The sequence below is a fragment of the Carcharhinus amblyrhynchos genome, chromosome 11 (assembly GCF_965287045.1).
Source record: "Carcharhinus amblyrhynchos chromosome 11, sCarAmb.v2.hapA, whole genome shotgun sequence".
Classification (NCBI taxonomy): Eukaryota; Metazoa; Chordata; class Chondrichthyes; order Carcharhiniformes; family Carcharhinidae; genus Carcharhinus; species Carcharhinus amblyrhynchos.
Window position 1 is genome coordinate 12138741 of NC_137334.1, and position 27060 is coordinate 12165800.

General features: G+C 53.0%; 1 protein-coding gene across 1 annotated transcript in view; it reads right to left on the bottom strand.

The window, feature by feature from the left end:
• LOC145349795 (fibronectin-like) overlaps window positions 1-27060 on the bottom strand; it is a 118336-nt gene that overhangs the window by 62560 nt on the left and 28716 nt on the right. The window contains exons 12-19 of the mRNA XM_080198340.1: window positions 26155-26298; window positions 16297-16415; window positions 12432-12600; window positions 11037-11228; window positions 9459-9584; window positions 9271-9360; window positions 6954-7151; window positions 2359-2631 (exon numbers count right to left, since the gene is read on the bottom strand). Of these exons, the coding sequence (XP_080054466.1) occupies window positions 2359-2631; window positions 6954-7151; window positions 9271-9360; window positions 9459-9584; window positions 11037-11228; window positions 12432-12600; window positions 16297-16415; window positions 26155-26298 (1311 nt within the window). The remainder of the gene's footprint in view (window positions 1-2358; window positions 2632-6953; window positions 7152-9270; window positions 9361-9458; window positions 9585-11036; window positions 11229-12431; window positions 12601-16296; window positions 16416-26154; window positions 26299-27060) is intronic.

Below are 27060 nucleotides of genomic sequence, written 5' to 3' on the forward strand. Positions count from 1 at the left end.
CAGTGTTCTCTTAAACAGCCATTGTAATCAAGCTGTATAGCTGGGATCCCGGAAGGTCACAGGTTACAGTCTGTGACCCACCAGAGTGCAGGATTCAGACATACACAAGCAGTTACAGGGGGGAGAATCTCCCCGTCCCACCCACCACGGGAACCATAGCGGGTGAGGGATGGGGGGGTTGGACCATGGAGAAGTCCGTTCGCCTCAGGTGGGGTTTTGGGGCAAGTGCAGCCAGAAAATCCCATCCATCGTTTCAAATTCAATTACAAGTAATCAGCGTGCACCCATCACTGTGTCGGAGTTATCTCTATCCACTCAGAGTTATTGATCATTTAGAAATAAAAACCAAATCACAATCACCTTACACTTGCTTCATTACCACATCCAATCAGCCTGAAGACTTCATCCGTCATTGCTTCAAGTTCTCCTTGTCCCTGTGGATATAGAATCCCTCCAGTGCAGAAGGAGGCCATTCAGCCCATTGAGTCTGCACCCACCACAATCCCACCTGGCCCCTAACCCAATATTTACCCTGCTAATCGCTCTGACACTAAGGGGCAATTTAGCATGGCCAATCCACCTAACCCACACATCTTTGTGGGAGGAAACCGGAGCGCCCGCAGGAAACCCATGCAGAGACGGGGAGAATGTGCAAGCTCCGTACAGACAGTGGCCCGAGGCTGGAATTGGACCGGGGTTCCTAACGCTGTGAGGCAGTGATGCTAACCACCATGTCACTGTGCTACACATACCATTTTTCCCATTCCAGACATCTGATTTAATGAATTCTCTCTGACTAATGGCCTTGGAGCTTATCTGTGAAGACTTTTGTAAAAAGATCCTTCTTTGTTTCCCCGTAGCAGCTTGCATGATTTTTAACCTTATTAACCCTTTCAGTCTCTTAGAAAACAGCACAATGTCACAAATGGGTTAACTCTTTAACAGGGAGTCCAGGGGTGGAATCTTCCTGTTCTCCCCGCCATGCCGATTGTAGTGGGTGGGACACAGACCCTGCAAAGGTCCTTGAACCTCTGGTGGGACTTTCCGCCATTTTACAAGGCTTTCGAAAAAAGAGCGGGCCGTTGCAACTAATTGGATGTCTCTGCCAAAGGGCTAAGGGCTAGGACAGCCGCGGTGGGCTGAATGGCCTCTTGGTGTTGGAAGAGTTTCAGAAGCAACCAAAATGTGGTCGTATTTCTTCCATTTCTCCTTCTCTCCCTCCCTCTCTTGTGCTCGATCGTTGGATAACCTTGGTAAACATCAAGAACGGCACGTAGAGACCAGGGAGCGTGTCAGTGTTGGAGGAGGAGGAATCTTCCTGGCGAGGTGTTAAGCTGAGGTGTTGCTTACTCCCCCAGGGTCCACGGGAAAGATCCCATGACACTATTCTGAAGCTGAGCCAGTGGGGGAGGGGACTGTATTCTCTACGTTACCACAGGGATATAGCTTCAGGGAAACCCTTTCTTCCTCAGTTGTAAAAAGAACAGAGGGTCGCCCCGGGGTTGTATAAACCGCTATGTAAACATGAGTCTGTTCAATCGTTTCTCCTAGCCTTGCACTCAGCCCAAGTGGCAGGAAGGTCAATGGCCATTCACACAATGACTCTGTGACCCCCCCCCGTGCCCTGGGACGGTTCCAAACCCAATCGCCTGCCAGCCCCACTGAAGCAGCAAGTGGGAACAGCTGGATACAGCTGGCCTCGGGAGAGGGGAGTTCAAGCACACGGGAGAGTGCGTCTCATCCCAGTAACATCGGAGAAATGTAATCCAGACCCATGGCACCTTCACCTTTCCAATCCAACAACACTGACTGAAGTCTATAACCAAGGGGAGGTGGGTAAACACACTAAAAAAAGACCCTTTTACAAGGATTTGGGGAAAACACCAGGCCATTGCGACTAATTGGAGCGTTCGGTCCAAGGGCCAGGGCTAGGATAGCCATTGCGGGCTGAATGGCCTCTTAGTATTGGAAGTGTTGGCAAGGTAACAAAAATGTGATCATTATTTCTTCCATTTCTCCTTCTCTCCTACTCTCTCACTCCCTTTCTCCTGCTCCTATTCTCTCCCACTCCCTCGCTCCCCCCCTCTCTCTTTCCCACTGTCTCCTTCACTCCCTCCCTCTCTCGCAGTGTCAGTAGCTGCCCCGTGAACAGGCGCTCTGTCAGGGAGACGGCATGACAAGGTGCTATTCAGCTGTGGGGTGCTTCACATCTGAGCCCAATCCTTTCTACCTCTAACAGCGATCAGGAGTCAGACCTCCCACCTCAGTTGTTATTGTCGCCCGCAACACCCTTCCTGAGAGGGTGCTGAGGCCAATCGTCCCCTCAGTTGGCCCAGCTCGGTCTAACTCAGTACTTACTGGTGGTGTGCTCCGCCACCAGGGGGGTGCTCTCAATCTGTCGGTTCATGGCGTACACCTCAAAGCGGTAGGTGGTCCCGGGCAAGAGACTGGTGATATCAAGGTAGCTGGCAGTGAAGGGAGGGACCTCGATGAGCTTCGCGTAGGGAATGCTGATGGGCAGCACGGTGACCCGATAGCCTGTGGTCTCCATGACAGACGGGGTCCACGCCACGATTACCTGCGTCTCAGACACATCGGTGAAGACCATGTTTGTTGGAGCGTCCACCTCAACTGGAAGAGAGAGTGATGGTGAGAAAGATCACATACACAATCATCCTCACACCTCCCCCAGCCTGCTCCACATTCTCTCCCTCCTCCCCTTCCCCCTCACATTCCCTCCCTCCCCCCTCCACATTCCCTCCCTCCTCCCCTCCCCCCTCCACATTCCCTCCCTCCTCCCCTCCCCCTCACATTCCCTCCCTCCTCCCCTTCCCCCTCACATTCCCTCCCTCCTCCCCTCCCCCCCTCCACATTCCCTCCCTCCTCCCCTCCCCCCTCCACATTCCCTCCCTCCTCCCCTTCCCCCTCCACATTCCCTCCCTCCTCCCCTTCCCCCTCCACATTCCCTCCCTCCTCCCCTTCCCCCTCACATTCCCTCCCTCCTCCTCCCACTGGGGTTACCGGTGGTTAACCCCCAGGTTAGCGGGTGGTTATCTTTACTAGACCAGTAATCCCCGGGGTTAGTCCGGGACGAATGATCCACCAACAGGGGTTCGGGTGCTATGGTGGTAAACTGGGCCTGTTGATGTTGGAAAGTTAGTCACAGTGATGGTCAGCACAGAACTCCCAGCTCGCTTCAGGATGCAACAGACCCCGTGCCTTCCCTCCCACACCAGCCGTAATCATTCTACCGTCTACCGATGTGCCACCCCTCACCCTGCAGGCTGTCAATCTTTCCACCATAGCCATTCGATCGGACCCAGACAAGTTAAAACCCTACCCGCAGTCACAGCAGAGTCCTCTGCCAGCCACCTCTGACCTCACCCATGGCTGGGATTCTCCAGTCCCACTGCAGTGGACGAAATTGCGGCTGAGCGCCAAATTCCCTGTTGTCGCCGGCAACGGTGGTGGGCGAAGGGGATCGGGAGAATCCCGGCCCACTGATTCAGGGCGGGATTCTCCCAATCTCACTCGCGCCGCCCAGGCGGTGACGGAGGTGAACGGTGTCCTAACTGTGTGCTGCACACAAAACAATCATCTGCAGGGATACACCCTCCCACCAGCGGAAAAACCAAGGCCTAATTTGTCTCTCTGTGTGCGCGTGCACACACACACACACACACACACACACAGACACGCACGCACACACACACGCGCACACACGCACACACGCGCACGCACACGCACACACGCGCACACACACACACAGACACCCTCTTTCACTGCAAGTCAAAGGCTGGGATTTTCCAGTGGAAGATTTCTGGAAAGGACCTTTAAAACCCTGCCCGAGAATCATCAGCTGAAAACCATACACTGCAGCGCCGAGGGAGAGCCACACTGTCAGCCGCGCAGACAGCCAAACTGAAGCCATTCCCCTCTTAGAGGATCCCACGATCTCGCAGCTCCATCCCTCCCCCCCCACCCCCCCCCCCCCCCCCACCTCCCTGTCCCTGCCCCGGGTCCCCCTCCCCTTCCACAGGCCCCCCCTCTCTTCCACATCCCCTCCCCTTCCACCCCCCTTTCCAGGGCCCCTCTCCCTCCCCTGGGTCACCCTCCACTTCCACCCCGGGATCCCCCTCCCCTGCCACGGGTCCCCCCCCCCCCCCCCCCACCCCCCCACTCCTCCCTAACAACAGCCCCCCCCTGCCCCTCCCCTTCCACTTCCCTCTCCACCCCTCCTCCCTGCCGGGGCCCACCCCCCCCTCCCCCCTCCCTGCTCTGGGCCCCCCTCTCGCAGATGCCTCAGCTTGTGGAATCTTGCTGTGCCTAAACGGGCTACGGGCATCCTCCCTACATCACCATGGCAACCACCCTTCCGAAATAGGCCTTGGGCCTTGGAAGGGGAGGTGGGTGGGGGGGGGGGTTGGTGAACTGGATGAAAAGTGTTGACACAGAGGGGTGGTGGTGGCATTGGCAGTACGCTTCTCCAGGCAAGAGGGAACATTCTGCACCGTCAACAGAACGAGCCAGACGTTCGCCTCCAGCAGTAATAATGTTCCCCAGTGGAACGCCTACAGCAGACAGACGGCTGCGTGGAGCAAATATTCTCCAGGCAGCACAATCCCCGGTAATCACTCGGCTCCATCAGGCAAGGCAGATTGCTGGCAGAGTGAATTTTGCCCCTATATGGTCACGGCTGCTTTGGAACAGGCTGGGCTGAGACAGCAAACAAAAAGGCCTGAACTTTCTGCACATTCCTTCCCCTGACTCCTGCTGCCTGAGGCCTAGCCTGTCGGCCATTCCCCTGGGAACTGTAAGCCGACTCTTTCGGGGCCGTTGGGGGGGGGGGGCAGGGTGGGGGCGGCCTCTCGATTACATTTCGGAGAAAGCGCAGCAGGGAAACCATCAGGACTGGATCTCGGCAATCTGCCTGAAATGGACGGATGTTTGGGAACGCCGCTCGCTGACCCCTGACCCCTCCCTCCAGCTGGTCCAGGCCGCATCAGGCTGTTGTTTCTTTCCCCGGCGCTTGGGATTTTCAAAGCGGCTTGTTTTCCATCAGAGAGGGAGGGAGGGAGAGGGAGGGAGGGAGAGGGAGGGAGGGAGAGGGAGGGAGGGATTGCAACGAAACTCAGTCATTCTCCTCTGGAGAAGAGTTCCCAGTTACCGTTTAACGGTCCAAGTCGCCGCCTTTTGCAATATCCTTTCCGGGAATTAGCAGCACGTTGCCAAGTGCTGGTGATTCAACTCCTCATGAGACTGTTCCTGACCCCCCCCCCCACACCCCACCTCTGTCCTTCCTCTCCCTCTCTCTGTCTCAGAGAGGGGTTTCATTGGGCCAACGCGTTTTGAGGACGTGTAAAGGGCTACACAAATGCAAGTTGCTTTTCTGTCTCCCTCTCAAGGTTTGTTCCTCCGCACCTCAAACCGGACAGGTCCCTGGATTCACCGCGCCCCCACCACCACCCTCGCCCCCTGCCAACCCCACTCACTCCACCTCACCCCCCTCATCTCTGCCACACCCACCAGCCGCACACAGGGCCAAGCCACCTGAAGGCATTCGAATCAAGGGCTGTGGTGGCGCGCAGGGGGTTAGCACTGCCGCCTCACAGCGCCAGGGACCCAGGTTCGATTCCCGGCTCGGGTCACCGTCTAGGTGGAGTCTGCAGGTTGTCTGGGTGGGTGCGCCCCAGTTTCCTCCCACGCTTCAGTGACCTGTGGGTTAGGTGGACTGGCCATGATAAATTGCCCCTTAGCATCAGGGGATTAAAAAGGGTAAATTCAATGGGGACGGGGCCTGGGTGGGGTTGTGGTTGGTGCAGACTCGATGGGCTGAATGGCCTCCTTCTACACTGTAGATTCTAAATCACAAGGTCTGCACCTTGACCTCTGGTTGGGTCATGGGGCAAAACGAAAGGCCATTGGTCACTCGAAGACACATTGCTGTGGCAATTCCCATTTTGAGGATCAGCTTGTATTTCTTTCCTGACTTTTGGCCTTCCCAAAATGTACAATCAGATACTTTGGGAGTATCATTGTTATAATGTGGGCTATGAGGCTACCAACTTGCACACAGTAAACTCTGGCAAAGGGCACAGCTATAATGACCCGATTGGCTTGTTTTCACTGATATTAGTTAAGGGACGAATATTGGCCAGGGCGGTGGGGAAAATTAATCATCTCTTCAAAATGGCTCCACACAATCCTTTACCTTCCCCTGAGATGGCTGAAAGGGCACTGGATTGACAGGCCATCTGATTGACACACAACCAGGGCAGGGTGTCAATGTTTAAGTGCGTTTACACTGCTCCACACTCTGACACCTCAACAAGGGTCTTGCTCCGGGCCCACAGGAAGTCAAGGTCATGGCCCTGTCTAAAAGGCTCATGGGAAACGATCGGAGAAGCGTGGGGTGTTCTGAACAGTCGCACACGAATCGGGGAAGGGTTTGAATTGGCGGTCTGGCAGGAATGGGCTTGAAGCACAAATCCGGTGCTGCGATCCCACTCCCGCCAGACCGCGGGGCAGGCTCACTCACCATTGGCCGCTGGTCAGTCCCGTCAAAGTCAATGATGTTTTACGTTGCCTGCCCACCCCGCCATGGAGGCAGGGATGGGGGCGTGCGGCAGTGGTGGTGGTGGTGGTGGTGGCATCAGCGGCGTTTTGCCTTTGGCAAGATTTGAAAATCCCACCTCGGAAAGGTCTGGAAAATCTCACCCCGGGTCTGTGGAGCACTCCCCTGAAACCACTGCCCTTTCCCTGCAGAAAACTCAACACAAGGGCAACCTTTACAACACTTCCTTTGCCGCGTCACCCCCGCCTTTCTTTTCTCAGACTGCCCATCCACATCTGGCCAACTTGCCCAACCCTCAGATGCCGCCCCTGCTACTCTCAGATGCCACCCCCCCCCCCACTTCCCCCTACACTCCAGCGTCTGGGCCTTTGCTTGGTACCTGGGTACGGGGTGCCAGTGGTGCTCTGCTGGATGACCAGGGGCACACTCTCTTGGTTCTCCTCCACAGCGTAGATGCTGATGTTGTATTGGATGCCGGGGTACAGGTCGCTCAGAGTCAGCTGAGTTGAGGTGCTGGGCAGAATGATCTCCGTGCTACTGGCACCTTCCACTGATGGTGTGTATACCACACGGTAACCTTTAGATCCAAGCACAGGGCAAACAGTTAGCAATTACCCCCTGCTAGCAACGTGTCACTTTGGCTTCTTATCTGTGAATCCACCACCCTGTCACACTTTGCCCCTCAGTTTATCTCCACTCTCCTCATCCCCTGGTGGAGGGTAATGGTGGCAGGGGCTTACGACCACGCCTGGGATCATGCTCAAATATCCACTGGCCCATGCCAACAGGCCTCAGATAGACAGGTCCTGACCAATTCCAACTCTACCTAGGCATGCACCAGCGTTAAGAGTATTGAGGGACATGAACTCTGACCTCTGCTCAAAGATGCCCTCCTGATGACAAAGGCCCTTCGGAGAATCTTCTGGTGAACGGGCCCAAGCCCTTCAAGGGATCGAATGGAAAATATCTAGGAACAGGAGGGATATGGGCCGAGAATGGATAACTGGGACTAGCCGGAACGGCACCACGGTCAGGCCGTAGGGCCAGTGCTGTATTACTCTGTGTGTCTATAATGGTCTTGAGAAAACCCATGCAGTGTTTATTAACCTCCCAAAGGACCAACAGCAGAAGGTTTTGACCTTTGAAGGGGGAACAAGAGGAAGTCCTACTCAGATTCAGGCTGGATAAATTTATGGTAATTTCACAAAGCCATTATGTTGACGGAAGCATTACCATACCTGTGATGGGGGCCTGAGGCCTGCTCCATTGGCCTACCTGTGATTGGGACCTGAGGCCAGCTCCATTGGCCTACTGTGATTGGGACCTGAGGCCTGCTCCATTGGCCTACTGTGATGGGGGCCTGAGGCCTGCTCCATTGGCCTACTGTGATGGGGGCCGGAGGCCTGCTCCATTGGCCTACTGTGATGGGGGCCGGAGGCCTGCTCCATTGGCCTACTGTGATGGGGGCCGGAGGCCTGCTCCATTGGCCTACTGTGATGGGGGCCGGAGGCCTGCTCCATTGGCCTACCTGTGATTGGGACCTGAGGCCTGCTCCATTGGCCTACTGTGATGGGCGCCTGAGGCCTGCTCCATTGGCCTACTGTGATGGGTGCCTGAGGCCTGCTCCATTGGCCTACTGTGATGGGCGCCTGAGGCCTGCTCCATTGGCCTACTGTGATGGGGGCCGGAGGCCTGCTCCATTGGCCTACTGTGATGGGGGCCGGAGGCCTGCTCCATTGGCCTACTGTGATGGGGGCCTGAGGCCTGCTCCATTGGCCTACTGTGATGGGGGCCTGAGGCCTGCTCCATTGGCCTACTGTGATGGGGGCCTGAGGCCTGCTCCATTGGCCTACTGTGATGGGGGCCTGAGGCCTGCTCCATTGGCCTGTGATGGGGGCCTGAGGCCTGCTCCATTGGCCTTCCTGAAGTGGGGGCCTGAGGCTTGCTCCATTGGCCTACCTGTGCTGGGAGCCTGAGGCCTGCTCCATTGGCCTTCCTGAAAAGGGGGCCTGAGGCTTGCTCCATTGGCCTTCCTGAAATGGGGGCCTGAGGCTTGCTCCATTGGCCTACCTGTGATGGGGGCCTGAGGCCTGCTTCATTGGTCTACCTGTGCTAGGGGCCTGAGGCCTGCTCCATTGGCCTTCCTGAAATGGGGGCCTGAGGCTTGCTCCATTGGCCTACCTGTGATGGGGGCCTGAGGCCTGCTCCATTGGCCTACTGTGATGGGGGCCTGAGGCCTGCTCCATTGGCCTTCCTGAAATGGGGGCCTGAGGCTTGCTCCATTGGCCTACCTGTGCTGGGAGCCTGAGGCCTGCTCCATTGGCCTACTGTGATGGGGGCCGGAGGCTTGCTCCATTGGCCTACCTGTGATGGGGGCCGGAGGCTTGCTCCATTGGCCTACCTGTGATGGGGGCCTGAGGCCTGCTCCATTGGCCTACTGTGATGGGGGCCGGAGGCTTGCTCCATTGGCCTACCTGTGATGGGGGCCTGAGGCTTGCTCCATTGGCCTACCTGTGATGGGGGCCTGAGGCTTGCTCCATTGGCCTACCTGTGATGGGGGCCTGAGGCTTGCTCCATTGGCCTACCTGTGATGGGGGCCTGAGGCCTGCTCCATTGGCCTACCTGTGATGGGGGCCTGAGGCCTGCTTCATTGGCCTACCTGTGATGGGGGCCTGAGGCCTGCTCCATTGGCCTACCTGTGATGGGGGCCTGAGGCCTGCTCCAATGGATGGTCATGGCGGTGTCTCCGACCTTTTTCACGGTGTGTTGAGTGGGGCTGTCGGGCGCTGTGAGGAAAGGCAAAACGTTACTCCATCAAACAGTGGCTCTTCCCCCCCATCTCCCAATAGCAAAGCATCAATGGAACATCTCCATGGTAACCCACCTGTTGTTGGTGTCTTTGTCAAGATCAATTTTTCTCCGCCATCCGTCAATTCGAAAACATTCACTGTGTACTTGCGGCCAGGGAGTAAGTTTGGAATTGAAACTGATGTGACTGTGCTCGGAACATCTGGATGTGAAAAGGAAATTGAGATTTCAAAGCTCTTACGGCCTTCCGGATCCGGACTCCACGCACGGACTTATTAGCTGGTCTGAAAGACTGTTCTCCCAACTCCCACAGTTCCTCTTTACCCAGTCACCGTTCTACGCCACGGCCCACAGTGACTCTCACTGCCCAAAGGGTTCGATCTGAAAACTCTCCCTCCCCTTTACAAACCTCTCCACCGTTACATCCCTCCTCATCCCTGTACCCGCCCAAATCCTCCCAGCTCTCTGTGCCTTTCGGCAAATCTCCCATCACAACCCGATTTTCCAGCCCCTTCCCGAGGTCAGAGGGGATAGGCCATGCAAAACGTTAGAGACACCAGCGGGACAGAAAGATTCCGCCAATGGCAGGCTGTCTCCGTCGCCAGGGGTGGGGACAAAATATCCCCACCCCAGGGGTTCAGGAAAATCTCTTTCTTTTCTGTTCAGTATTGCAAACGCACACACACAGACGTACGCACACAGACGTACACACACAGACGTACACACACAGACGTACACACACACACACACACACACACACACACACGTACACACACACACACGTACACACACACACGTACACACACACACACACGTACACACACACACACACGTACACAAGTACACACACACACGTACACACACACACGTACACACACACACGTACACACACACACACGTACACACACACACGTACACACACACACGTACATAACACGGCTGCTCTCACACAGATGTGCCCACACGCACGCCTGCAGTCACACACGTCCACACGCAGGCGCACACATAGATGTATGCACACGCCAGGCACACAAACATGGACGCTCACACACATGCATACATAGGTGCGCACACACACATGCCATGCAACCCCCCCCCCCGCAGGAACAGACCTCATTGTGACTGGCGAATGGACTGCTTCTGATTTCCGCTTATCTCTGCACTGAGCAGGAAAACAGTGTCGATTGTTATTAAACCCCGTCTGGTTCACTCTCGCCCCTTTAGGGAAGGAAATCTGCCGTCCTTACCTGGTCCGGCCTACACGTGACTCCAGGCCCAGTGCTCAGCACTCAGCTGCCTGCTGAATTGGCCTGGCAAAGCCACTCGGTTCACGGGGCAGTCAGGGAGGGGCAGCAGACGCTGGGGCAGCCAGCAACATCCACATCCCACCGAAAATCCACTCAATTTTCACAGAGTATCCACCCCCCCCCACCACCCCCCCCACACCTGATAGACATGGGGGACGCATCGGAGACTGGGAATGGCTCTCGAGCCAAGGAGGCGACCAGGAAGTGACTGTACGGAGGTGGAGTCTGGCTCTTGACCGAAGCAGGGGAGACTTTCTGGGCAGTTGTGGCTTCCTCCCAGTTCCCAGGCCATCCCGCTCACACCGCCAGCAGGTTGGGTTGAGGGGTGGGGAGGTGGAAGGGCTTACCGAGATACTGGGGCTGAGCATTATCTTCACTAAGCTCGTACTTGATCCTGTAACCAGACACGGTGTCGGAGGCGGACACCCAGGACACCACAAAGCTGCTGGAGGTGACCTCCTTGATAGACTCTGTCATCGAGGTCTCGGTGATTCGATCTCTGTCGGTCGGCACTCGTGACTCTCCCTCAGTGGGGGACACTGTGAGGAAGAGAGAGAGAGACACACACACACACGGGAGAGGTTACAAAGCCCGAATTACACAATTAAGAATTCACCCCAGAAAAATGGTTAAACTTCAAGGAGCATTTCCATGGAATGGTCTTGTGTTTCCCATGTGATTTGATCAAGATACTTCACGTGGAAGGAGTTGATGGAGTTGAGAGAGACAGAAACTAGTTCCTGTACTGGGGAGACGGCCCAGAATGGGGGTGACACAGTGGCGCAGTGGTTAGCACTGCTGCCTCACAACGCCAGAGACCTGGGTTCGATTCCTGCCTTGGGTGATTACCTGTGCAGAGTCTGCATGTTCTCCCCGTGTCTGTGTGGGCTTCCTCCGGCTGCTCCGGTTTCCTCCCGCACTCCAAAAGATGTGCGGGTTAGGTGGATTGGCCAAGAGACATGGGTTACTGGGTAAGATGCCCTTTTGGAAAGTCAGCACAGACTCGATGGGCCGAATGGCTCCTTCTACGTTGTAGGGATTGTATATTTAAATCTTGAGCCAAACTATTCAAGGTTGATGTCTTCACACAAAGAGTGGCAGAACCCTCACCCTTTACCCCCCCCACCCCTCCCAAAAAGCTGTTGAGGTTGGCGGGTTGGTGAGGTAAGGTGGGCGGGTTCTGTGAGAACTGAGGCTGAATTTGATGGATTTTTATTGGAGAGCTAGGTTACAAAGCCATCAGCCCTGATCCAATTGAATGGCCTCCTCCTGTTCTAATGAAAGGCCCCCCCCGCCGCCCCCCCACTCCCCCCGCCGCCCCTCCCCCCCCCAATCTCCCCGCTCCCCCCAACACAAGACCCCGATGGGTCAGCATGGTAATGTGGATAAAACCTCAGGGTACAGGCCGGTCACAAGCGCTCTCAGGTCCCTCTCACCACCGTCTATGGCTCCACCAATCAGTCAGACAGGCTGGCTCCTCCTCCTGGTGGAATGTCCAATAACATTACTTGTGGAGGTTGACGGTATGAGGTCAGGGGTCAGTGCCCCTGGAAAGAGCTACCCTGGGAGCGGGGGCACAAAAACCCGGGCTGGAGGCAAAGGAAGCTCCTTGTCAAATCACACCAGCTCCACACGTGTGGAGAAAGCAAATTGCCTTCCATTCCTCACGCCTGCTAACATCTTCTCTATTGGGAGGGTTAGGAGACGGGGAGAATACTGCCTCTTGCAGGGGTATTACTCACAGGACACAGAGGAGGTTGTGAATTCAAATTTGGTGACTATTCTGCGGTTATGCGGCAACTTGCTGATGAGCTGACCCTCGTAGGTGATGCCTGGTCTCAGATCTCGGAGGGTGAAGGAGAAGCTGGTGCCTGGAATGGTCACCTCCCTCCATCGCTCTCTCGAGTTTTTCTACATGAAACACAACAAACAAAAATAACCGTAAAACCCAGTGTGTGTACTTACGTGTGTATATGTTTGTGTGTGTGTCTGTGCACATGTGTGCGTGTTTGGGGTATGTGATGCTTTTGTGTGTGTATATATTTGTATACGGGTGTACGTGTATGAGTACGTGTGTATACGTATACGTGTATGTTTGAGTGTATGTGTGTGTGCATGAATGTGTGAGTGTATGTGTGTGTGCAGGTGTATACTTGTATGTGAAAATTTGTGTGTGTGTGTGTATGTTTGTGTGTTTGTACGTGTGCATGTATGTGTAAGTTTGTGTGTGTGTCTCTGTGTACGTATGTAGGTGCACGTGTGTGCATATCTTCGTGTGTGCAGTGCACACTCATGTCTGTGTGTGTGCAAATGTGTCTGCTTGTCTATGTGAGTGTACATGTACACACATGAACATACAAAAACATGAACATACACACAAACAAATATGTGAATGTGCAAACACGCAAGAGCACACAAACACACACACAGACGATCGCCTCAGTGTTTTAAATGGCTGAGGAGCTTTCTTCAAAGCTGAGCTGTGATCTGCAGTTGGTTCAATGCCAGATCAGAAAAGGTTTGTGTTTAATGAACTAAACTCCCAGTGCTAAAGGGCTTTTCAAAACAGCAGGAAGCACAAAGTCAAGGTGTAATTAGCAACATCTTTTTTGCATTAAATGGATGCTTTTCCGTCTTGTTTTACAAATACAAAGGGCTCCGCATACTTCTTTTAAAAACCAGCCTCTCTCGAGGTCCCCCCAGTCCCTCCTCTGTCCCCAATCACCCCCCACCCCACCCTGTCCTCCCACCGTGCTTCTCCAAGGTTGCCACAGTTCACAATGGTCATCACAAGACACAGGCTCCCTTGCAGCAGCAGTCAGTGGAGTGGGACGTTGGAACGATGTTACCCCACCTCCCCCCCCCCACCCCCCCAACCCCAGCCCCCGCCCCCACCCTGCCATTCCTCTTGGAGATCCAAACCACAGCATCCGTGCCACTGATCTCGAAGTGGGCTCGCTACGCACGGAACCAGACTGGAACACAAGACTGGGGAGGCTGGCGTGTGGGGAACTGATCCCACCACGTGCCTGCCTCACAATGATGTGAAGTTCAAAGATGGCAACTGACAGAACCCATCGTGGACATTGTACACACACACACACACACACACACACAGACACACACACACACAGACACACACACACACACACACACACACACACACAGAGACAGACAGACACACACACAGAGACACAAACACACACACAGAGACACAAACACACACACAGAGACACAAACACACACACAGAGACACACCTTTACCAGGCTGATTCTAGGAATAGTGTCACCGATGTATGAGGAGAGGTTGACGAGGTTAGGATTGTTTTCACTGGAGTTCAAACGAATGAGGGGGGAATCTCAGAGAGATTTATAAAATTCTAACAGGAATAAAAAGGGTGGATACGTGAGGATGTTCCCGATGGTAGGAGAGTCCAGAACCAGGGGTCACAGTCTGAGGATTTGGGGTAGACCATTTAGGACGGAGGTGAGAAGACATTTCTTCACCCAAAGAGTGGTGATCCTGTGGAATTCATTACCACAGGAAGGAGTTGATGCTAAAACATCGAATGTATTCAAGAGGCAGCTGGATATAACACTTGGGGCGAATGGATCAAAGGTTATGGGGAGAAAGCAGGACTATTGAGTTGGATGATCAGCCATGATCATGATGAATGGCGGAACAGGCTCGAAGGGCCAAATGGTCTCCGTCTGCTCCGATGTTTCTATCTGTTGGCCATTTTGGGATTGGTGAGGAGGCAGGGTGGGGTGGGGGGTACAGAGTGATAGCTGCCACGCAGCCAACTTGTTTTTTTAAACAGTAAATGCACCACGGAAGGTGTTGGTCAGCATCCTGACTTGGAAATATATTGGCCAATCCTTCACTGTGGAACTCCCTCTCTAACAGTGCTGTGGGTGTAGCTACGCTTCAGGAACTGCACTGGGTTCAAGGAGACGACTCACCGCCACTTCCTGAAGGGGCAGTTAGGGATGGGCATCCAGCCAGCGACGCCCACTTCCCTTGAATGAATGAATCTTCTGACCACACAGCACAGGCCTACATCTTGGGGCCAGCTCCCCCAGTGTAAAGGGAACCTGTGCCAACAGTGTAATTTGTTGAAATGAAGTTAAGGCTCACTTGGCTGCTTTCTGTGTTCCTGTCTGCGTGCCAAGAGAATGCTGGAAATGACCTGCACTTTACTGAGCATCTCTTGAGCAATGGAACATTGCCTTGGCTTCAACCCCCGACCTCCACTGACGCCTGGCCAGGCCTCTTGTGCAGCAACACCAGAGGTCAAAGGGCACACAGGATACAAGCCAGCCGGCGTGGGCAGTGTATGTTTTTGTGGTTGGGAAGCAGAACACAACAGGGGTTAGGTTTGCCCTTGGTGTAACCGGACACTGGGTACTGATGCCCTCTGCCATCTCAGAGAGTTGGATATTCGGTGCCTGGATCTGGCCTGTTACTCCACATTGTGCAATGGTACACTGCACAAAACAGAGTTTCCTTTCCCTCTGCCAGTTCCAACCAGCTTAACATCATCACTGACTGGCTCCAAGCACACTCTGCCCAGACACATACACACACGCACACACACACACACACACACACACACACACACACGGCATGGTGGCACAGTGGTTAGCACTGCTGCCTCACAGCTCTAGAAACCCGGGTTCAATTCCAGCCTCGAGTGACTGTGTGGAGTTTGCACGTTCTCCTCGTGTCTGCGAGTGTTTCCTCCGGGTGCTCTGGTTTCCTCCCATGTTCCAAGGATATGTGGATTAAGTGTGTAGTTTAGCCCTGATAAATTGTCCTTTAGTATCCCAAAATGTGTAGGTTAGGGGCTAAATTGCGCCTTAGTGACCAAAGACATGCAGGTTAGGTGGATTGGCCATGCTGAATTGCCCCACAGTGTCCAAGATGTGTAGGTTAGGTGGATTGGCCATGCTGAATTACCCCACAGTATCCAAGATGTGTAAGTTAGGTGGATTGGCCATGCTAAATTACCCCACAGTGTCCACGATGGGCAGGTTAGGTGGATTGGCCATGCTAAATTACCCCACAGTATCCAAGATGGGCAGGTTAGGTGGATTGGCCATGCTAAATTACCCCACAGTATCCAAGATGGGCAGGTTAGGTGGATTGGCCATGCTAAATTACCCCACAGTATCCAAGATGTGTAAGTTAGGTGGATTGGCCATGCTAAATTACCCCACCGTGTCCAAGATGTGTAGGTTAGGTGGATTAGTGGGGTAAACATGGGGGTATACTGGGATAGGGAAAGGGGTAGACCCAGATAAGATGCTACTTTGGAGAGTTAGTGCAGACTCAATGGGCCAAATGGCCTTCTCTGCTCTGTAGGGATTCTATGATTCCAGTAGTGGGAACCATTAGAGGTTGTTGGCTCAAGTTGCCATTGCGGTCAAATAAATTTGATAAGTTGGCTGGCTTTGGGAAAGAATCACCTGGTGAAAGTAGAGGCAGGGTATTCCCCACAATAAACAACTTTCTCCCGCACAATTTCAACTGGTCTGACGTAAGCCAAGCCAAGGATATTGCATGTTCTCAAGCGCTGTTAACCGTTGAGTGACTAGCTTACTTACGGGCCTCCATTTCAGGATGTACTGTAAGATGTGGAACGACTCCGGTTTGTTCCATTTAATCGGATGTTTGTCAGAGAAATTCCCCACCTCTGTGAACAACACTTGCACAGGTCCAGATCCTGTCAAAGACAAGTTACTGCTGGTCAGGTAGAACGGTGGCATAAGGATTGGAGTTACTGTGCACTTACACACAAATTCTTACACCGAACAACGTTATCATTTAGCCCAACCGATGCATTCCCTGAAAATGACCCCCCAATCCTATTCGCATATCCTGCTGTTTTTTCCCTCCTCCTGGGTTACACAACTTCCCCTGAAGACTTTCCACCTCAGCTCCACTTTCTGAATGAGGAAGATTTTCCCAGATCCCCAACTGGATTGTTAATGACAACTTTATTTCAGCCACTCCTGGCTCTAGTCTGGGGAGGTCACGTGGCGCTGTGGGTTAGCGCATTCCAACCTCGGAGATGAAGCTCCGGGTTCAGTGGCGCTCCGGGACCTGATGGCCAAGGAAGGTGCATTCATAAAACGGCTAAAAACAGGGAAACTGCTGACCTTCCCCTCTGATGGATGGGCCAGATTCCTGGTCAGGCACACTGCGGAAAGCAACGGCATACCATCAGTACTGTGCCAAGCATCGTGATAAACCACACCAATGAAGGGCATCAGCACTGTGCCAAGCATTGCCACGGACCACTCCAATGAAGGCCATGGTAGCCATTGACCTCCTGGGGCATGGTACCTGGAGCAGGAGCGCTCGTCTTCCGTACAAGTGGCAACATCCACCAACAGAACCCTTCTCATCTTACATGTTTATCATGGCACTTCTTACTCTTCCTTTGTTCTAGAGGACAGGTGCAGATCTGATGGGACGAAGGGCCTTTTCTGCACTCTATGGTTCTATATACTACTTTATCCCAATACCTATAATTGGTGGCACAGTGGTTAGTGCAGCTCCCTCACAGCGGGTTCAATTCCCGCCTTGTGTCACTGTCTGTGCAGAATCTGGGGATTTTCACAGTAACTTCATTGCAGTGTTAATGTACTTACGACACTAACTAAAAAAACTTAAAACTTAAAAATCTCTCAGTTCTGATGTAAATCTCTTCCACTGTCTCTCTCTTTCATATCCTTCACATAGTGCGGTCTCACCATGGAACCATTCTGAAACAAGTTTATTTCTCCTATACATACCTCAAACCCCCCTGGCGTGGCCTCACACATACCCCCATTCAACGTCTGCTTCACATTCCGCTAGCTATTAGTGAGTTAAATGGTGAGGAGAGGTTGCATGGACAAAGTTTCCAATCGCCTCGGCACAAAAGATGAATTTTAATTCTCTTCCCACACCTAGTGGTGCACTAAGGCAGAGTATTGTTTGTCTTCCATAGCTAGTAACCCCCAGAACAGGTCACTGTTCTGTTACCAGGGACGTATAGCCTGAGGGGCATCACTCCACATTAAGCATTGCTGGCCAGGAGCATCTCCCACTTTCACCGCTGGCCACTGGCGCGTTTGGAAGGATTTGCATTCAACCTGCATTAGGGGTGTACCTTCCTTCGCAATCGAGTCCTGGGTTGGGATTTGAACCAAGAGCTTCTATCTCAGAGACAGGGACGCTGACCCCACTGCACCACGAGGACCTCCATGTGAAAGAGCAAGCTGTGATCTAACTGAAGTCAACCCATGGGGTCGACCGAGCCAAACCAATGTCTCTGGTTGGGAGGGGCGGGATGGGTGGGGGTGCAGTCCCCAGAAGGGTGCACGGCCTTATAAAATTCAGGCGAGGGCACGCAGGGAGGGGGCAGGAATCTGGAACCCTCTGTCCCTCCACTCCGTCCCCTTCCAAAAAGCCGCTGAGGCTTGGGGTCAAGTGACGATGCCAAAGTTGACGGAAGGTTTTGTTAGCTATGGATTTCTCAGCCTGGGAGACCAATGGAACTTCAGATACAGGTCAGCCCTGAGCTGACTGAATGGCGCAACAGGCTCGAGGGGCTGAATGGCCTCCACCTGTTCCTGTGGATACTGCCATTGACATTGGGCTTCCATTCCAAATCAGCACCAGTTATACCTGGTCGGTTAGAAATTTCTGATTTAGTTTAATGGCCAATTGGGAATTATATTTTGAAACTTACTGGGACTTGCCGAGTTACTAACTTCATGACATTGTAAACCACTACCAGTCTCAACAAGCCATTCATCTGGTAACTAACCTGGTTGACTAAAACCACCGCTCATTTTCTCAAATTACTAACCAGACTACTGGGAAAATTATTACTTGTCTCATCTAGTTACTCAGTGTTAGAAATCACTCGTCTCACCTCGTTACCAGCTTGGGAATTATACTACAAAATCATTACTCATCTTGTCTAACTGATAATTTGGCTACATCGAATCCCTACAGTGCAGGAAGAGGCCAATTGGCCCTTCGAGTCTGCACTGACTCTCTGACAGAGTATCTTACCCAGGTCCTCTCCCCCTTCCTAGGCTGGGGTTTTCCAGAGATGCCCAGGCCAGCTTACCCATGACAGAGGCAGGTCGCCATTGGCCGCCAGCAGGATCTTCCAGTCCTGCCGGAGTCGATGACAAGTTACGTTGCTCATTGGCATTGCTGCTGGGTAACCCAATACAGGGAGTCACCTTGGCGGGACTGGAAGATCTTGCCAGAGGGAAGGGCGGGAAAATGCCGTCTCTAGTTTCTACCCTGGCGACTAGGTACTGAAGTCATCTATAGTTAATGACAAATGAAGCCATCATGAGGCTCACCGAGTCATTCAGGGCATCTTTAGCAGGTGAAAATCTGCTTTTTCTAATCGCCTCAGAATGCGCACTGGGCTCACTGACAGGACGTGGGGAAGACATGGCTCACTGACACATCTGGTGAAGCTCGTTCCATGTCCTCTCAACGAACTTGGTGGAAAGCCGCATCAATGGCAAAGAAAATGGGGGGAAAAAATGTGCTTCAGTCTGCTCTGTGCTGCAGCACTCGCAGTCCAGCAAGGTCAGCAGAGGATTGTGCAGTACTGATAGCTGGTAAATCATGTGTATCAGAAACCAGAGGGACGAGAGGCACCCAACCCTCTCCCCCGCCCCACCCCACCTCCCTCGGGAGAAGGGGAGACGAGAGACAGCCCAAAAACAAAAATCCAACTCACAAGACAACAAGCTGGTCAGAAGTACAGAATTCCTACAGTCCAGAAGGAGGCCATTCGGCCCATTGAGTCTACGCCGACTACAATCCCACCCAGGCCTTGTTCCCAAAACTCCATTCATGTACCCTAACTAGGCCCCTGACACTAGGGGGCAATTGATCATGGCCAATCCACCTAACTCGCACATCTTTGGAGTGTGGGAGGAAACCGGAGCACCCGGGGGAAACCCACGCAGACATGGGGAGAATGCATTGACTCCACGCAGACAGTGACCTGAGGCCGGAATCGAACCCAGGCCTCTGGTGTTGCGAGGCAGTAGTGCTAACCACTGTGCCACCATGCCGTTAACATCACAGATTCAAAATGCTCAGAGTGTGTCGCACACTTTTGGGTCTTTGCAAGTATTTAGCGAGCTATTTTCCCATGCATTGTTCGGTGGGATAAATTGACCATGTTGGGGTGTGACTGATCCAAAGTGAAGTCAGACTTGACTGATCAACTGGGGAAAGGTGGTGTTAAAAGCACAGCAGGAGCCAACAACACCTTACTAAGAGAATTCAGATCGGATACACATGTCCAAAATGAAGTTGAGGCCACAGGCTCTGATTTACAATACCACGGACGGTACAGTGGTTAGCACTGCTGCCTCACAGCTCCGGGGAACTGGGTTCAGTTCCCAGCTTGGGTCACTGTCTGTGTGGAGTTTGCACGTTCTCCCCGTGTCTGCCTGGGTTTCCTTCGGGTGCTCCAGCTTCCTCCCACGTCTCCCAAAGATGTGCGGGTTAGGTCGATTGGCAATGCTAAATTGCCCCTTAGTGTTAAGGGGGAACTAGCTAGGGTTTATAAACCTGGGTTTATGGGGATAGGGCCTGGGTGGGATTGTGGTTGGCGCAGACTACATGGGCAAAACTGTATAAAACGCTAGTTAGGTTACAGCTGGAGTGCAGCTCTGGTCACCACACTATAAGGAGGAAGTGATTGCACTCGAAAGCACGTAGAGGAGATTCTCCAGGGTGTTGCCTGGGCTGGAGCCTTTCAGCCATGGAGAGAGACTGGGGTGGTTTTCCCTGGAGCAGAGAAGGCAGCTGGAGGGACCTGATCGAGATGTGTAAAATAATAAGGGGCAGAGACACGGTGGATAGAAAGAAACATTTCTCCTTAGCAGAGGGGTCAATAACCAGGACGTATGGTTTAAGGTGAGGAGCAGGAGATTTCGAGGGGATTTGAGGAAAAGCTTTGTCACCCGGGGGTGCTGGGAATCTGGAACCCGCTGTCTTTTAGGATGATAGCAGAGGAAAATCTCACAACATTTAACAAGTACTTAGATGAGCATTTGAAACACCATAGCGTACAAGATTACAGACCAAGTGCTGGGAAGTGGGACTAGAATAGATAGGTGCTTGATGGTCAGCGCAGACACGATGGGCTGAAGGGTCTGCCTCTGTGCTGTAAAGCTCTATGACTAACTCTCTACGACTGTGATCAGGCTGAGGCCTCACTGCAAACTCTAGGACATTGGTATTGTAACTGTGGTATCTCTGGGTGCTGGGGGTGTGGTGTCCCGCATCCTAGGGTCATGAGCTGGTTACCCAGGAGTATGGAATTGGCTTCAATTCAGAGGGGCACGCGCGCTCCACCCCCAAGGCCTCAGAGCAGCCAGACTGGACCCATTAAACCCTCAAGCTAAAAGCTAAATCCATTCAAAGCCAAGGACCCATGAGAAAGGGAAAGACTGCTGCTCTGCCTGGCAAAAATTGTATAAATCAGCCAGTTTCCGAAGGATAATTACTTCATAACGATGTAATGCTTACTCCCTGTGGGCAGTGTAGGCAGTCACACTAATCAGCACAAATCACAAACTGCCTTATTTCCTCGCTGGCATCGGATAACAGGCCCAAACAAGAGTCAGCAAGGGAGTATGTGCCGGGAACAGGGGAGAGGCTGAGTGGGAGACTCATTGAAAGGGCCACAGCAAACCCGAAGGGTCGGGAAGCCTCACCGTGTGAGGCCTGAGACTCTGCCAGCCTTGCCTTTCCTCCCAATGTCTAACGCTGCTCAATTCACTCACCTGGGAGCAGCAGGAGGCCACTGCCAGCATTTGACTGGATCACGGCCAATCTTAATGATCTCAATTCCATCTACAACTCACCCACCCCTCCCCCACTTGCATCTTTAACCCTCGATATCCCGATCCAACAAAAAACAACTTAGGTTTCGGAATGTTCCCTCCTCCCTCGCCACATCTCTGCCCCCTTGGCTTTCTTTATGGGGGGGGTGGGGGGGGGGGGGGGTGGCGGCGGGGAGGCTGTTCCGTTACCCTTCCTGTGGGGAGCGATACCTGATATCGTCCCCCCTGACAGTCCAGGCCTCGTTTTAAGGTTCCTCTCCCTCGTTCTGGGCTTTCCCCACCAGAGGGGACCATTGCTCTGCACACAAACACACGCCCCATCAAATCATCTTAAACCCCACCTGGAAACCAGAGAGCGGAGTGATTACGACTCCAAAATCTTGTGTGTAGAAGGTTAAGGGGTGACCTGAGTGAGGTGGTGAAGATTGGTAACGGATTACCATCGGGTGAATCTTCCGCGGGTTGCCATTCCCGCTCTCCGGTATTTCCTTTAGTGTGCAGCTGTACATTCCCCCCCCACCCCCCCCTCCCACCCCCTGCACAGGACACCCCGAACGGACCCCGGGCAGCTGGGGAATGGGCAGCACCGCTGCTCCCTGAGTCCCCTCCACACTGTGCGGTGACCTCAGGGCGAGTGAAGACTAACCCCCTTTCTCACAGTGTTCGCTGCTGTCAAACGGTGCTTTTAAATGTCCCAGACAGTGAGTGCGTGAGGTGTGTGAGTGGGGTGAGGAGAGGGGGTGAGGTATGTGGGTACTGTAGTTTTGCACAGTAAGTGTGTACAGTAACTGTGTTCGGTAGTTTGTACAGTGTCTGTGCACCATGAGGGTGCATGGCGAGTGTGCATGGCAAGTGTGCACGGCGAGTGTGCATGGCGAGTGTGCATGGCGAGTGTGCATGGCGAGTGTGCACGGCGAGTGTGCACGGCGAGTGTGCACGGCGAAGTGTGCACGGCGAGTGTGCACGGCGAGTGTGCACGGCGAAGTGTGCACGGCGAGTGTGCACGGCGAGTGTGCACGGCGAAGTGTGCACGGCGAGTGTGCACGGCGAAGTGTGCACGGCGAAGTGTGCACGGCGAAGTGTGCACGGCGAAGTGTGCACGGCGAGTGGAGAACAGTTGTGGATAAAGAGGGTGATGTCCGGATACACTTCCTCACAAAAACAGAGTGGAAATCTAAAACTCTCTCCTTCAAGAAGCTCTCAATTCCCGAAGCTCTGATCCAAGATTCAGTTGAAAATTTCTGAACCGGAATGTGATTTATTCTGGGTGAGGGGGTGTGAAGAGTTACAGAACCGAGGGAGGTAAAATGGAGTTAAGAGACGGGTTAGCCATGATCTGACTGAATGATGGAACAGGCCCAAGGGACTGAACAACCTCTGTCTGACTTCCCAAAAGAGATGTCTGAAGAAATCTGTAAATTCTGGGAAAAATGGCAAAGTCAAAATTAATTCGACCTGAAGAAATATCAGGAAATAGAAGGAAACCTGGGATGGGGAGAGAGAAACGGAATGAAAGCAGTGATTCTCTCAGCTGGCTGGCTCAGGATTTTCATCATATATTTATGAATATATTAAAACCAGACTTAGCGCAAGATTGGACGGTTTCTACACTTCAAGACTTTGTGAAGTGAATTGAGAAATGGCTGGCCCTAGGGGGCTGGAAATGTCACTGCTGTTAAGCTTTTACATGTTCTCAAACCCCCCTTTGCAATGGAAATCTAAAAGGATTTTTATACAGAGAGAGAGGAAATAATGGTGTGATTATAAGGCAGTAATATTAGAACATCAAATCAGGAGGAGGCCATTCAGTCCCTCAAGCCAATGCCATCATCCAACTGGATCAGCTATGATTCTGTATCCTTTAATAACGGACTTCTATACAACCTACCCTCCTGATTTACAACCACAAGTGGGTATAGAATACCTTGACACAGTATAAATGTTTCAAAGTGTTTCTGTGTGGATGTTTCCCTGGTTGGAGGAATCTCGAACCGAGGGACACAGTCTCAGGGTACAGGGTAGGCCGTTTAGAAGCACACAGTGACACAGCTGTTAGCACTGCTGCCACATAGCGCCAGGGACCCGGGATGGACGACTGTGTGGAGTTTGCACATCCTTCCTGTGTCTGCCTGGGTTTCCTCCCAGTGCCCCAATTCCTTCCCACAGTCAAAGATGTGCAGGTTAGGTGGACTGGCCGTGCTATGTTGTCCCTTATGTGTTCCAAGATGTTCAAATTAGATGGATTGGCCGTGCTAAATTACCCCCTTAGTATCCAAAGATGTGTAGGTTCAGTGAATTGGCCATGCTAATTTGCCCCTTCGTGTCCAAAATGTACGGGTTAGGTGGATTGGCCACACTAAATTGCTTTATAGTGTCCCAGGATACGTAAATTAGGGAGATTAATGGGTTGAGTATATGGGGTTACGGAGATAGGGAGGTGGGTGGGCCTGGGTGAGATGCTATTTTGGAGTCAGTACAGACTCGATGGGCTGAATGGCCTCCTTCTGCATTGTAGGCTTTCTATGACTCCGTGACTGGGATCGGGAAAGATTCCTTCATTCAGATGGTGGTGAACCTATGGAATTCTCTGCCACAGAAGGTCTCGTGACTGAACATATGCAAGGAAGAGATAGACAACTGTTTTAGATTTTAATAACATCTGCGGGGGGTGGGGGTTTGTTGGGGGGGGGGGGGGGGGAAGCAGGAATGTGGGACTGAGATTGAGGATCAGCCACGATCATATCGAATGGTGGAACAGGCTCGAGAGGCCGAATGGCCTCACCCTGCCTAGTTCCTACATTCCTCAGGAGTGTACTAAGAAAACATTTGAGCCTCATTAGGTAAGGAGACCAAAAATGTTTAGTCAGAGGGAGAATTTTAAGGGAGAGGAGCGGGAACTGGCAAAGTGGGAGACGTTTAGGGAGAGAATTCCAGTGCTCAGGGTCTTGGCAGCTTCCGTCTGCCGGGATAGCAGGAGTGTGCGCAGTGAAAACTGGTACACATTTGTATTCGAGTGTTGTACCTGGTGGGCTAGGTAAACCAACATGGCTGCCACCTACAACACTCACCGTGCTTCACTGAGAGGCCCTCGGGCCTAGTTACTTGACATAGAGCCATAGAATCCTACAGTACAGAAGGAGGCCATTCGGACCATTGGGTCTGTACTGACAACAATCCCACCGAGGCCCTATCCTCATAACCCCATGCATTTATACCCTAGCTCGGCCTCCTGACACTAAACGGCAATCTACCATGGCCAATCCGCCATCTTTGGACTGAGGGAGGAAACCGGAGCGCTCAGTTTTTGTGTCAGAATTCATGGTAGAATCCCTACAGTGCAGAAGGAGGCCTTTCAGCCCATCAAGTCTATACCAACTACAATCCCACATTTCCCATAATCCTCATCCAGCCTGCTAATCCCCCTAACACTAAGGGTCAATTTAACACGGCCAAATCAACCTAACCCGCACATCTTTGGGAGGAAACCAGAGCACCCCAAGGAAACCCGCACAGACACGGGGAGAATGTGCAGACTCTGCACAGACAGTGACCCAAGCCGGGAAGTGAACCCGGCTCCCTGGCGCTGTGAGATAGCAGTGCTAACTACTGTGCCACCGTGCCGTCCTGTAGAAATGCGGACATGCAGAAGGGCAATAGTAGAGGTGGTACAATTTTGTCTTTTGAAAAGCCATTTAGACAGTTATGTGGGTAAGATGGGTATTGAGGGATATGGGCCAAGTGCGGGCAATTGGGACTAGCTTAGTGGTAAAAACTGGGCGGCGTGGACAAGTTGGACCTGTTTCCATGCTGTAAACCTCTACAATTCTATTTTTTGAGCAGTGTCAACTGGGGAGGCACCTCCCTAAACCCCAGCAACACACCCCCCAACCCCCAGATCTCAGTTATACTACGGTTGTGAATGGTTAACAGAGATAACTGGTACAACAAGGTGGCGCCCACCTGCTGCAACAGTGTGTGCCACCTTCCCATCCACCAAATGGGCCACCACTGCTGCTGCTCGGGGTAACACCATGGCCCTGGGGAGGCGCAGGGAAAGGGCAAAATTGGCCAATGACAGAAAGTTGATACAATTTCACAAGCCCGCTCTCTGTCCCAGTTTGACCCAGTGCAAGCTCTGTCTCAGCCTGTGGTCCTCTTGTCCCAAAGTTGGAAGGTTCTGGGCTCCAGGTCCCCACTCCTGAGACTTGTGCATATACCCTGGCCAAGCTGTGCACAGGAAGATCCCACAAACATGCTGAGGGGCTACGGAGGGAGAACACCTTTCCTCTTGTTCGAGGAGGACCGTGGTACAAACGCCCTTGATAGGCCCTCAACTTAACATCTCCTAATGGTGCAAGCTCTGTCACTCCCTCGCCAGGGCACCGGGTTCAAGGGGCTGGAGACAGGCTTGACCCACAGCCTTCAGGCTCAGCAAAGACTCCCGCTGCCGAGACACTCGCCGGAGGTGGAGTTTGTGAAACCAACTCTCCACTCACCTGAAGGGACAGCGCTCCGAAAGCTCCAAATGAACGCGTTGGACTTTAAGCAGGTGTTGCGAGAGTTCTTACGGAGTCCTACCTGTCACAGTTGACTGAGGCTGACAGGACCACTCGCCAACTCCCCGCCCAAAGCACTGACACATGTACTGGATTCCATTGATCTGCTTTGCAAAGGTGTCCCCAATCTGGTAAAACTCCCGCGTGTCGCTGTCCTGGCATTGGTCTACAGAGAAAGAGAGAGAATCATTACGTGGAGGTTGAAGCAGAGAATCAAGCCACTTGGCACAGCTAACCTGCTGAAGGCCCCCCTGCCTCAACTCTACCCCTCGCCTCAGGCAGTGAGACCCTCAGGTTAAATCATCCCTCCCCCTCAAAAACGGGACTGTGGTGACTTTACTTGATATGGGCGACACAGCGGTTAGCACTGCTGCCTCATGACGCCAGGGACACTGGTTCGATTCCCGGCTCGGGTCACTGTCTGTGTGGAGTTTGCACGTTCTCTGTATAGGTTTCCTCCAAAGATGTGCGTGTTAGGTTGATTGGCCACGCTAAATCATCCCTGAGTGTCAAAGGGATTAGCAGGGCAAACGAGGGTTAGGGAACAGGGCCTGGGTGGGATTGTGGTCAGTACAGACTCAATGGGCCGAATGGCCTCCTTCTGTACTGTAGGGATGATTCTCCGATATCGCACTCTGCCACACCCTTATCGCCATTCTGCTCGATTCCTTTCCCCTTCATACACCTACCTAGTTTTCCCTTAAATGCAACCACTGACTCGTGTGGTGGTGCCTTCCACCTGCTCTCCAGGTAAAGGTGCCTCTCCTGAATCCCCTCTAACGATTGGTTGGCGGTTGGTATTTAACAGGGGGGCTGTTAGTTTATTACCCCCCCCCCCACCCCCCCCTCCACTTCACGAGTGGGAGCAATCTTCCCCATGGAACCCTTCCACGATGGTAAAAGATGGCTGCCCTCTGCCTGAAATCAG